Source organism: Solanum pennellii, chromosome 5 (assembly GCF_001406875.1).
Source record: "Solanum pennellii chromosome 5, SPENNV200".
NCBI classification, from domain to species: domain Eukaryota; kingdom Viridiplantae; phylum Streptophyta; class Magnoliopsida; order Solanales; family Solanaceae; genus Solanum; species Solanum pennellii.
Window position 1 is genome coordinate 70101272 of NC_028641.1, and position 13188 is coordinate 70114459.

The window sequence follows — 13188 nt, forward strand, 5'->3', positions numbered from 1 at the left end:
GACATAAATTACAAGTCTTGAAGAATTTATCACCTGGTTTATACAATGGCTTATAAGTATATCCCATCTTTTTTCTTGTTATTATTTGTCACATTGTTTTTAACTAGTAGTTATGTAATTCAAGCAGAAGCACGCAATCTTCTTGAAGTAACTATCCCTGAGCTTCCTAAGACAGAATTGCCACATTTACCTGAAATTCCAACTTTGCCTAAACTTGAATTTCCTGAAATTCCGAAACCTGAGTTGCCTACATTACCAAAGCCCGAATTTCCAGAAATTCCAAAGCCGGAGTTTCCACCATTTCCAAAGGCTGAACTTCCAACTTTACAAAAATTCGAGATTCCTGTCATTCCTAAGCCTGAATTGCCAATTTTGTCAAAGCCAGAAATGCCTCAAGTGCCTAAAAAGCCTTGAGCACGAGGCATGTTAAAAATGTATTATGTATTATGTGATCATATATGTATTTGAAGCTTTCCTTTTGGAAAGATTATTTATGTGATTTTTATGTATAGAATTGTTTATTTAATTGTTCTGTTTTCAGTTCACTAATGTACTTGTGTTACTAGTGACATTATACACATCTTTATTTGTACTTAAGACTCGGTTTCAATATGTTTGTCTGGTTTTGATTTGACATGGTATTTAAGACTCTTTGTATATGTCTCTAAATCTTTTAACGATATTGAATTTAATGACACTTGACTAATGCCGGTAAAATGTTTTACACTCTTTATTAATGTGTATATGTTTATTACTACTAAAAGTTGTTATTGTTATAATGATTGTGATCTTAATTAAAGATACGAAAAATGTATCAAAATATACTTCAATCTTTTAATCTTAATTAAAGATGCGAAAAATCTTTATGGATATGTTTTAAGTTCATATATTTGCTTAAACAAACCTGAATTCTCAACACAAGCGTTCAAACACCAATATAAGTATTGATAGTTAAATTATAATAAAAACACCTAAGTTCTTGTATTACAAGGAAAAGTAACTAAAGATAGAGATAAGAATGGAGTTGAGAAGTTTCAACTCTAGAAAGAAGATGAGAGGAACATACAGTTTCTTCACTTTACGCATAACTCTTATGTTAACAACTAGCTAGTCATATTTAATCAATTGATAATTGGGCTTGAATTGCAAATAAAACTCTCTAATATTTACTCGATCCAATATTTCCATCTAAATCAATTTCATTCACAATTTCTAACACATAAGCCCGTACTAAATCGATTTGGTTCACAACGGATTCTTTTACAACAGTTCTACAACGTGGTTGGCTGTAATGGACAGAAAATATAGACTTTAAATGATCTTTTTGCATAGTACATGTTCTGATTGTGTTATGGGTGTTCGATAATTGGATTATTATAATTTAAATTTGAAGAAAAGTATATATGTTCTCTTTAGATTACCTACATGGGAGACTTTTCTTGTGTGTTGACTTGTAGGAATATATCTACATAAAATATGTGTTACACAAGAAAAGTTTTTGTCATATTAAATTTATGAAGCTATTGTTGAGAAGATGAACTAACACACAATTTTTCCTACCAATCACAACCAAAGCTTGATTCTCCAATTTTTATTTTCCACAACCACACATCTATATAAAAACTTGTTTGAAGTGAAACATAAAGCATATTAGCATAATCAACCAAAACATAAATTACTAGTCTTGAAGCATTTATCACCTTTCGAGATAATGGCTAATAATCACTACAACTCATCTTTTTACTTGTTATTATTTTTTAATTTGTTTTTAACAAACAACTACATAAATCAAGCAGACGCGCGTCATCTTTTTGAAGTAATTTTGCCTGAGCTTTCTAAGCCTGAATTGCCACATTTACCTTAATTTCTTGAAATTCCAAAACCCGAGCTACCAACTCTATCAAGGCTTACATTGCCACATTTACCCGAAATCCCAACTTTGCCTAAGCTCGAATTTCCTGAAATCCCAAAATCCAAGCTACCAACACTATCAAAGCCCGAATTATCCAATATCCCATCATTATCAAAGCCTGAACTTCCAACATTGCCAAAACTTAATATGTGTGTCATTCCTAAGCCTGAATCATCAACTTTGCCAAGGCCAAAAATCCCTCAAGTGCCTAAAAAGCCTTGAGCTCGAAGCGTATGAAATCCTATTAGCTTCATTGAAGCAACAATATTGTTAAAACGTTAACACTTAATTATGTTATGTGATCATATGCATGCTTTTTCTTTATTGTGCTACAATCATTTGCAGCTTCCCTTTTGGAAAATTTATAATATGTGATTGTTCTATATATCATATGTCTATAATTTTTGGTAGTTTTTTCTCATTCAAATTAAAGCACATATATAAAGTACATAAAGAGTACTCGACATACAACTTATTGAGAAAAGAAATTATTATATGGCTATAATTTAATGTCTCACACAATAGGCATGGTCCAGTATGTATTAGGCGAAAGAAATTAAGCAAGTAGATATAGATTGAAGAAGAAGGTTAAAATATAATTAAAATGTTTGCTTATATAATAGTTAATTAGTTATTATAGTTTATCTTAATTACAATTCACGATCTACTTTTAGTTACAGTTACGCGGTTTAGCTTTTTAGTTTTGTATAATTCACATGTTTGTATAATATTATTTGTATAGCTATTGTATGTGTAAACATTGAAATTTTAGTGGGACTCTACAAGATGCCTTCAATTCGAGTTGGGACTCTACAAATTGTGTTTAACTCAAATTAGGATTCTTGGAGGTCACTCAACCTTAAACCCTAGTTTGTCTATATAAATGGTACTAAATTCTCTTAAAAGGCATCTTAGAAATTCGATAAAGAGATCAAGATCTCAAATATTCTGGAAATTGATGGGTTATTCATATAGAGGTCAAATCTAAATCAGGCCCTCGAATCATGGATAAATATCTTATGAGAGTGGAATCAAGGGATCAACAGAATTATATACTCGCCATCTATCTTGATCAATAAAGTTATGTTTCTTCATATTTTATTTGTATGATTTATTTATTTTCCATATGTTTAAAGTTTGTTGCAAACCTATTGATTTGAATATATATATATATATATACACTCGCCATCTATCTTGATCAATAAAGTTATGTTTCTTCATATTTTATTTGTATGATTTATTTANTTATTCCTTTGTAAGTGATGCTGAAATGTGTCAATTTATTTATTTATTTATTTATTTATATTCATATTTAATATTTAATAAACTCTTATAATTTCTAAGTATTTGAAATGGTGTGTTATTGATAAATTTTGAAATTAAATAAAGCATAGCATTGTATAGGTATATTTTATATTTATTTCTGTGTATATCTATAAAAACTTAATTATGTTTGAACATGTATTTATTATTGAAATTTTATTGTCATAATAACGAAATTATTATCATCTGGTTTTGAAAAAAATCCCCTCTGTACTTTGTAAAATTAACTAAAGAATCTTTAATTATGGTAGTACAAGTATAGTGTATGACACCATAACAAATCTTTGTATACCTACGTGTACTACAAAAATAAGATAAAAGAAAAATTATATATTTTGAGGATGTTTATTTTTTAAAGTAAAAATTTAAGGAACTTCATAGTGCAACATAATAATTACAACTTGTCCCGATCAATTTACCATTTACATAAAATCCCTTAAAAATGCAGTCGCGTGATATATTACTATTAACTGATACATAGTAAATGATACACAGTAATTAAATGTTGTTGAGCTAAAAAGGGGGAAAGTGGAACATTTAATTTGGTTATTTAAATCAGCTTAAGTTACGGTAATTGATTATAAAAAAAATCATAATTCAGCAGGTAATTGAATCACACTTTCAAATTTCAAAATTCAAGATTATATCATCCAGATTGAAGACAATTTTATGAACATCCATTGAAAAGACGAAATACGAATTAGAATTCTATTATTTTGGCTGATACATGATGAATACATCAATTTTGCTGAGGCATTCAGGAATTTGGGTGAGTGAATTGCAGTATGAAAGTTACAAAATCGATGAAATCGTTGTTGGAGATTCAATTTCGTTTTCTAATCTCAAAGCAGCAATTGCAGTCGAGTTGGATATCGATGTATAAGGAAAATATTAAAATTCGTTACATTGTAGAAGGTAACTCCTGTCCAATGAAGTTTAAGAATGATATGGGTGTTAAACTATATTTAGAACTGAAAAAAATGAGCCTGAATTTGCAATGTATCCTTTATGTATTGACACAATTGAAAAGATTGGAGGTATCGTACATAACTTTGATGGAACATGTGGAGAAATTACATGTGTAGAAGGCACAACACAGGATACAGAAGCTCTGGCGATGGTTGAATCTAGTTTATTTGATTCGTATGAAGATCCAGAATTTGGAGTTACAAATGTTATAATCAATTCAGAAAGTGTAGAGGTGAAGACAGGTCAGATATATAAGGATAAAGCAACACTTGTAGATGTGATGACGAAATATAAGATAAAGAACAACTTCAATTGCAAAGTAAAGAGATTTGATCAACAAAGGTATGATAGTGTTTGAAATTTATATATCTTTACATGCTGATACAATTAGTACACGAAACAGTACTGTTAAAACATTCATGTAGCATTAGTTCGTTGATATTTTGAGTTAAATCTGTTTTAATCTATGATTCACTATTTCGTTAAGTTTATTGATACATTGAATTAACTATTGTGATTCTTTAATCGACTACTGCTGATATAATAAGAACTTTATCAAAATTTCAACAAGTATAACAAAAAGTTATGAAACGTGTAAAAATAATTATCTTCGAAAACGGTTGATACTTTTTTGTAATTCATTGTTTGATTAATTTAAACATTATTGGTGTATATATTATATGATGTAATTGCTATATGTATTAATATGATGAAAAAAAGTACACAACTATGTGTTGCTATGCTTTTCGGACAAATGTGGTTGGATTATGAAGGATTTCTGCAGGAAAAAATCTGATATTTTCATTGTTAGAAGTTTCAATAGTGAACATACGTGTTCGATGAGGGAGAGGGTATTAACCAAAGTCCAAGCAATAGTCGGATTTGTAAGTGGAGTTACTGCTCCAAAATTGGTCAATTGTAAACGAATTAATACTCCAAAAGATATAATTTATGATATTATAGAATTCTATGGGTTCAAATATCTTACCAGCAAGCATGGCGTGCTAAAGAACGTGCACTATCCATGATAAGGGGAAAACCATCTACAAGATATAGACGGTTGTCGCGATACATACATATGTTAAATACCGTGTATCCAAATTCTTATATAAGAATGCAGAAGACTGAGGAGGATGAATTTATGTATCTGTTCGTCATCTTAAGACCATTCATTAGGGGGTTCAATTACTGCAGACCAATAGTTTTTGTGGATGGTGCACATCTGAGTGAAGCTTACAAAGGGACATTCGTATTTTCGGATGTGTATGCTATGTATTTATACCTATCCATTTACGTAGCAAGATGGATAAAAAGGTTGTTAGGTGTATCCTTGTAGGGTATGACAGTCAACGAAAAGGGTAGCGTTGTTGTGACCCAAGCACGGAAAGTGTTACGATTCTCGGTATGTGATATTTGATGAAGCTTCTTTAGGGTGGTCTTCAAATAAGGAAATTCTGCCGGATGCAAATGTTCTCAAAGATGTATTGGACTCGTCCCATATCCAGCTGAGTCTAGATGAAGCTGAATATGAAGCTAACGAAGATATTGTTGAAGAAGGCTTGACTCAAAATCCTTGGCAAACTGGTGTGTATCAACAACAAAGTGAAGCAGACGAGCTAAGTGGAAGAAACACACCCTAGTCTCTTCGAAGGTCATCGAGAATCAGAAATCTTAATCCAAAGTATGCCAATGCTTCCATAGTAGAAGAAGAAGATGAAAAAGAACTAGAGAATTTTGAGGAAGCATTCCAAAATCCGAAGTGGATTAAAGTTATGAAGGAGGAGATTGATGCGCTAGAACTGAATCAAACTTGGGAGCTCGTGGTAAAGCCAAGTGATGTCAAACCTATTTCTTGCAAATGGATTTACAATATAAAGCGTCACGCAAATGGGTTAATTGAAAGGCACAAAGCTCGTCTTGTAGCCCGAGGCTTTTCTCAGCAATATGGACTAGATTATGATGAAACATTTAGTCCAGTGGCTAAGCTTACTACAGTCCGGATCATACTTGCACTTGCTGCCAGTAAAAATTGGAACCTATGGCTGATGGACGTAAAGAATACCTTTTTGCACGGAGAGTTAGACCGGGAGATCTATATATATCAAACAATAGGCTTTCAGAATCAAGCTCATCCTGAATATGTATGTAAGCTTCGAAAAACGCTATATGGGTTAAAGCAAGCACCAAGGGCATGGTATGGTAAGATTTCTGAATTTCTTACTCATAGTTGCTATTCTGTAGCACTGGCAGATTTCAGCTTGTTTGTGAAAGTTTTTGGAAAGAAACTAGCTATTGTGCTAGTATATGTGGATGATCTAATCTTAACAGGAGACTATGAAGAAGAAATTCTTCTAACAAAGTAGAATTTGTCAGTTCGTTTCCCAATGAAGGAACTTGGACAACTCAACGAGTTTTCTTGGCTTGGAGGTTGATTGTAACGAAGAAGGAATTTGTTTGCATCAGAAAAGATATTCAAAAGGTCTGTTGAAAAAGTTTGGAATGTTGAATTGCAAACCAATATCAATACCATTGGAGCCAAATACCAAGATGTGTGCACATGTAGGAAAAAACTTAGCAGATGTGACGATGTATCAACAGTTGGTAGGTAGTCTGATTTATTTAACTCAGACTCGACCTGATATTTCTTTTGAAGTTGGTGTGATGAATCGCTACATGCACAATCCAAACAAGCACCATATGGAGGTTGTTCGACGAATACTAAGATATGTGAAAAGTACAATTGATTATGGTCTTTTGTACAAGAAAGGTGAAGAATGCAAGCTTGTCTGATATTGTGACTCTGACTATGCAGGGGATCATGATACCCGACGTTCAACAACTGGCTATGTGTTTAAGCTTTGAGCTGGAGCGATTTATTTGTACAGCAAAAGGCAACCAACTGTGTCGCTGTCAACAACAGAAGCAGAGTAAAGGGCAGCAGCAGTTGCAGCTCAAGAAAGTACGTGGCTTATGCAATTGATGAAGGATTTACACCAACCAGTTGGCTACTCAATTACCTTGTGCTGTGACTATCAGTCAGCGATTTGCTTGGCTGAAAATCCTACTCTTCATGCTAGGACGAAGCACGTGGAAATACAATACCACTTCATCAGGGGAAAAATGTTGCAAAGTGAGATTGACTTGGAGCATATAAAAACTGAGCAACAAATTGCAGACGTGTTCAGAAAGGCTTAAGTGTCCATAACTTTGAAAGTTTATGTCTACAACTAGGCATGGTTAAGACCGGAGCTGATGTCGAGAGGGGGTGTTAAAAGTTGTACAACATCAGCTCCTATTGTTTAGTTTGACTATGTCTAGAGTATAGCTATATTTTAGCTTCCAGTTGGTAGTTGTTTTCTTTTCACGTGATAGTTTTCCTATTGTGTAGTAATTGCAGAATTGTGTTCTTAATGTTTAGATGAGTTGGTTTAGTGGAATTACAGTAATGGTTTAGTGGAAATATGATCCATAATATGTAAACCTATAAAAGGCTAAAGAACCTATTGAATAAAATCATCCAGCAACAATCTCTGCAATAGAATTTGGCTATCTTTTATTCTTCCTATTATTTCCTTTTTTCAACTATTGATTCCTCTATCAAAGTTGTCTTCGTCAGCTTCAGACCTAGCCATAATTTTATTCCTTCCTTTTAGAATATTGTTATTAAGTTGTTATCATGGTCACATATATATCTAACTAAAACAATAAAATTCTTTGTTTATAAAATGGAGAAGTTGAAAGAAAAGCACATACTATTGGATTTCAGCAGAGAGAACTAACAAAATGAAAGAAAAACTATAGTGCAATTCAAATAACAAATTTTATTTTTTATTTATCTTTAAAAATTATATCCGCTCGTTTTATTTTTGTTACAAGACATTTCAAAGAACACCCGCTAATAACAACAAATATTATTATAAGACTTTGAGACAACAGAGAGAACTAAAAAAAAAGAAAGAAAAACTCAAGTGTAATTCAAATAACAACTTTTATTTTTTATTTATCTATAAAAATTAGATATCCGCTCGTTTTATTTTTGTTACAAGACATTTCAAAGCACACCCGCTAATAACAACACATATTATTACAAGACTTTGAGACAACAGCTTAAATCCAAGCATTTGATATACATTGTTTCAACTATTCAAAAATGTTATCGTATTCATATCGATTTCTTCAAAATACATTATTTTAAAAAAAATTGACATATACTTGTTGACATTTTCAAAGAATCCTTGTGTATAATATTTATGTATCACTTGATGTGGTAATTCTCAATATCTTTGGTTACATTGAGGAGTAATTCCATGAATGTGTGTGGATCTGACACATTAGCATTTTTCTTCTCATATTCTATGATCAAAGTAACTAAATTATTTTCACCCTTTGTCTCAACATGAACAGTGATGTAAAATGATTTGTAATACTCCAATATATCTCCTTCAATTATCTTTTTTTTAATTAGCTTCTTTTCTTCATCTATTTCTTCCACTTTCTCCTTTGCCACCACTTCTTTCCCATTTGTAAAACAAATTAAATATAGTAAATATTTCATACTATTAATTTCACTTTTGAATGATCGAGTGAGTTGGTTTGAATTTGAATGGATTAAAAACGGATTGAGTCAATAAATATTAAATAATAGAGATAATATTACTATATTATTCTTTGATTTTATTACATTTTTGTCTTAAAAAATGTGTTAGATGATAAATAATATTTAATACCAAAGATAAATAATCTCTTGATTTTCTAAATTGAACAAGTTTTGTTAGACATCTATTTTTAGTATACTTGACAACTATTGTTAAATATAGGGAGTATTTATTAATTATAACTTGAATTTTTTTCTCTTATATATTTTACTATAAACTCATAATATCTATTAATTTAAGAGATTTGTTGTGCTAATAGATTTGGGAAAAGAAATATATTTTTTCCTTATATAGGAATAATGGAAAGAACATTTTCCTTGTAGGATTGTGACTACTAATTTGTACGCTCATTCTTTTATAGTAGAAGACATTCTGTTTTTGCTTAAATGATTAGAACTAGATGAATCTTGTTAAATTCTTGTGTTATTTTTCTTCTCTATTTCTTTTATTTGTAATTATGTGCTTAATTAATCCACGATATTTCTGTCACAATATTGGTATCATATATATATTGAAGACTGTATGAACCAAACATTTTGTGATAAATATTGAAATCAAATAAAATAAAGGTTTACCATGGATGAAATTCCAAAAGATAACAGAGTCAACTGTGCCCCATTCACCTTCGTGAACATCCACATTTTGTATGTTATTAGGGGACATGGTGGAGATATGGTGTGGCCTGTGCCTATATACTTCATAAAAAATATCTCCATCACACTTAATTTCCATCTCAGAAACTAACTTTCCTTGGAGGCTCATTTTTCTTCTATGATATGATATATCACAAAGTTATAATAAAAAGTGAGTGGTTCAATCATTACATGAGATACTATTCCCTTTTATAGTTAGGCAATGCCAATATTTCTAACCTCTAGATTATAATACATTTTTTAGTTTTTCTGCCTATACATAATTAGGCATGTCTATGTCTATACACATAATTATTTTGTTCATGAGCATTTTTTTAAGATTGTCATACATTTAGTAAATACCAAAAAGTGTTTTTAATTCAAAGTCATAAGTTTGGTCATCTTTAATTTTAGGCATAATACATATATTGGATCTTAAACTTGGCTTCAAATTTTAACTTTGACCTCCAACTTACATAATGCACAAACAACATTTTAACTATCCAACTTTTAAATAAATAAACAAATGAGTCCTACATGGCACAATACACGTAGGACACCACGTAGGACAAAAAATGCCATGTAGAATGACATATTAGAGATTTGTGTCTATTTGTTCAACTTTATACAAGTTTAAGTGTCTATTTGTGCACATCCAAAGTTGAAGGACATAAATGTAATTTAAAGCCAAGTTAAAGGGCATATTTATGTATTATGCCTTAATTTTATGATTATCATAATATCTCATAAATTATGTCTCGCGTTGTTAAAGAACTTAAGTCACGCTAGGGGTAAGTTCATTTTTTAAGAGGTTGAGGGTTCAAGTCCCTCCTTCGGCTCCTGGCTTCGTCGTTTTAGGGTAACAAGTGAAGACCACATTGGAGATAGGGGAAAAAATACATAATCAACTCATAAAAGATAAAAATTAAAGACTGATTCTTTTAAAGATAAATCTATGCAATTAAATGAAAAGAAAATCGTTTACATATTTTATATTGGATCCTTAAGTAAAGATCAATAAATCAATAGAATTATATTCATATTTTGGTCTATGAGCAGGGACTGAGCCATCTGAATTGGACACCCTTCGTCGAAAAATTATACAATATATACACAGAGAGTTTTAATTTATATTGATACATACATTATTTTCGACACCCTATAATAACAAAATAACCTGTGGTGGAGATGGCTATAACTGTTGCAAATTATTTTGTCATTCTTAAAGTTTGTAAGTAAACAAACATGAGTAATTTACAAGTTTGGTGGTAAATAGTGTTATGCTTGTAGTAAATAAACATGAGTAAGTTTACTATAAATGATCAGTAGCTTGGTGATAAATAATGTTATGTTTGATTTGAGTGACCCGAGTTCGAATCTCTAATAAGTATTTTCTTTCAATTAAAATAGATCAATTTATCCAAATTAAATCACAATATTATTAGGGGCCGATTATCTCATAAGAATAACTATGCAATGATTATATTTGCTTATATATGTTGAGATTATATTAGCTTATATCACAATATTATTAGTAATGATTAATATTAGCTTATATATGTTGCGAATGTTATTAAATAATATTAGTAATGCATGAACTATTTTTTTCTCATATAGCCAACCAAACATTATACTATCTCTTCGACAAAATTTTATGTTAGAGATCAATTATAGACATGTTTTGTAATAGAATTGGAGAGGGGACCTTGTCCATGCCAGTGCTAATACTACATATCCCTATCACTACTAATTTTCGTGCTGAAGCAATAGCCCTAGAAGATGGATTGCCTATGAGCTATTATCTAATGCTTTGACTATATAAACTCATTCATTAATTAATCGAAAAAAGGTCTGAAAAATATTTATTTTGGACGAAATTATTGTTACGTTATCAAACTTTATGGAGGACCTTTTACCCATACATTATTTAATAGTGTATTTTAAAGATATATATGTGTGCACGTAGACATATTACTATTTATAATTATGCAATATTTATGATGTCTACGTGGACACATATATACCTTTTAAATACATTATTAAATGGTGCAAGAGAAAAAAGGTCATTTCCAAAGTTTAGTATGTTACAACAATTTTGATCAAAATTCGAATATATTTCAGACAATTTCCTCTTAATTAATTATAAGTGTGTATCTCTACCCTCTTATAGCTAAGTAAAAATATCAATATGTCTAGACTCTAGACTATAAATTTCATATTTTCTTTGCCTATATATAATTAGGTGTGTGCATTGTACTTACACACAATTATTACCCAATAAGCTACTTTTATATTGAGAAAAGGTATTAGGTAAAGTTTCTAAGTGGTTCAAACTAGTTCATAAGCATATTTTTTAAGCTTATCATATAGTTGACAAATACTAAAAGTGCTTATAATCCGAAATCAACCATATATGTATTAGAAGGAGCTTTTATATATTTTTATTTATCAATATCCACTCCCTTTATTTTCTCTACATATATATTAGATATTTCAAAGCAAACTCATTAACCACACTACATAATATTATTTCAAGTACATACATATATGTATTTATGTATCACTTGATGTGGTAACTCTCAATATCTTTAGTGATATTGATACACAATTCCATGAAAGTGTGTGGATCAGGAACATGCACATTCTTCTTTTCATATTCCAAAATCCAAGTAACTAAGTTGTTTTCATCCTTTGTCTCAACATGAATAGTGAGGTAAAATGATTCATAATACTCTAACATATCTCCTTCAATCATCTTTTTTTTAACCAACTTCTTTTCTTCATCTATTTCTTCAATAACTTCCTTTGCCACCATCTCTTTCCCATCTACACAAACAAATATATATAGTAAAAAAAATCCATAATACTAATTTCGTTTATTAATGATTGAGTGAGTTGGATTGAATTTGGACAAATTAAAACCGATATAAATTAATATAATACGGATTTATGTACCATGTGTGAATTTCCAGAACCTAACAGAGCCAATAGTACCCAAATCACCTTCATGAATATCCACATTTTGTATCTTATCAGGGCATATGTTGCACATATAATGTGGTTTGTACATAATTATTTCATGGAACGCATCTCCATCACATTTGATATTTATCTCAGAAACCAACTTACCTTCAAGACTCATTTTTTCTATGATATATGACTAAGTTATAATAACAAATATGTGGTTCATCATTACATGAATAGTTCTGCCCTTTTATAGTTAGGAAATGTCAATATGTCTAGACTTTAGACTATAAATTTCAATTTTTTTTCATATACATAATTAGGTGTGTGCATGTAATTAACTACACATAATTATTAATAACAGATAGTATTAAATAAATAGTATAAAATAATATTAGTATTTACTGTGTACTAATCCTAAACCTATTAGGATTAGTACTCCTTAATTCTAGTCCTATTAGGATTAGTACTCCTTCCTATATCTCCTATATATATCTCCCATGTATTCCCTTAACACTTGAATACAATCAATATTCCTTCATGGTATCAAGAGCCAGAAAACCTAGATCTTCTTTTCTCTAGTTTTTTTTTCTCTTTAGAGCACCGATTGTTCCCTCTCTTCTTTTGGGCGGCGGCAGCCATGACAACCGAGGTGGATCCTCTCGATTCACTTCCTTCTGGCGTTAAACTCCTTCTCAGGCATCTTCATGCCCTGATTCCCGAAAAATTATCA

At 30.7% G+C, this 13188-nt stretch overlaps 3 protein-coding genes across 3 annotated transcripts; 1 reads left to right on the forward strand and 2 right to left on the reverse strand.

Annotated features, from left to right (window-relative positions):
• On the forward strand, positions 1-634 carry LOC107019997 (protein PELPK1-like). The gene has a single exon (XM_015220344.2). It carries the CDS (start codon positions 46-48, stop codon positions 412-414), a length of 369 nt encoding a protein of 122 aa, XP_015075830.1. The 5' UTR covers positions 1-45; the 3' UTR covers positions 415-634.
• Positions 635-8178: 7544 nt separating this feature from the next.
• On the reverse strand, positions 8179-9656 carry LOC107020076 (kirola-like). Its single transcript, XM_027917362.1, has 2 exons — positions 9435-9656; positions 8179-8725 (listed from the first exon to the last, which is right to left on the reverse strand). Exons 1-2 carry the CDS (start codon positions 9619-9621, stop codon positions 8460-8462), a joined length of 453 nt encoding a protein of 150 aa, XP_027773163.1. The 5' UTR covers positions 9622-9656; the 3' UTR covers positions 8179-8459.
• Positions 9657-11907: 2251 nt separating this feature from the next.
• On the reverse strand, positions 11908-12731 carry LOC107020013 (kirola-like). Its single transcript, XM_015220358.2, has 2 exons — positions 12447-12731; positions 11908-12317 (listed from the first exon to the last, which is right to left on the reverse strand). Exons 1-2 carry the CDS (start codon positions 12631-12633, stop codon positions 12052-12054), a joined length of 453 nt encoding a protein of 150 aa, XP_015075844.1. The 5' UTR covers positions 12634-12731; the 3' UTR covers positions 11908-12051.
• Positions 12732-13188: the final 457 nt, after the last annotated feature.

Excerpts from the sequence above, each read along its gene's own strand:
- LOC107019997 (XM_015220344.2), top strand. The coding sequence starts at position 46 with ATGGCTTATAAGTATATCCCATCTTTTTTCTTGTTATTATTTGTCACA.
- LOC107020076 (XM_027917362.1), bottom strand. The coding sequence starts at position 9,621 with ATGAGCCTCCAAGGAAAGTTAGTTTCTGAGATGGAAATTAAGTGTGAT. Across the intron at positions 8,726-9,434 it reads CTTTTGGAATTTCATCCATG|ATGGGAAAGAAGTGGTGGCA; the intron begins GTAAACCTTTAT and ends TTTGTTTTACAA.
- LOC107020013 (XM_015220358.2), bottom strand. The coding sequence starts at position 12,633 with ATGAGTCTTGAAGGTAAGTTGGTTTCTGAGATAAATATCAAATGTGAT. Across the intron at positions 12,318-12,446 it reads GTTCTGGAAATTCACACATG|ATGGGAAAGAGATGGTGGCA; the intron begins GTACATAAATCC and ends TTGTTTGTGTAG.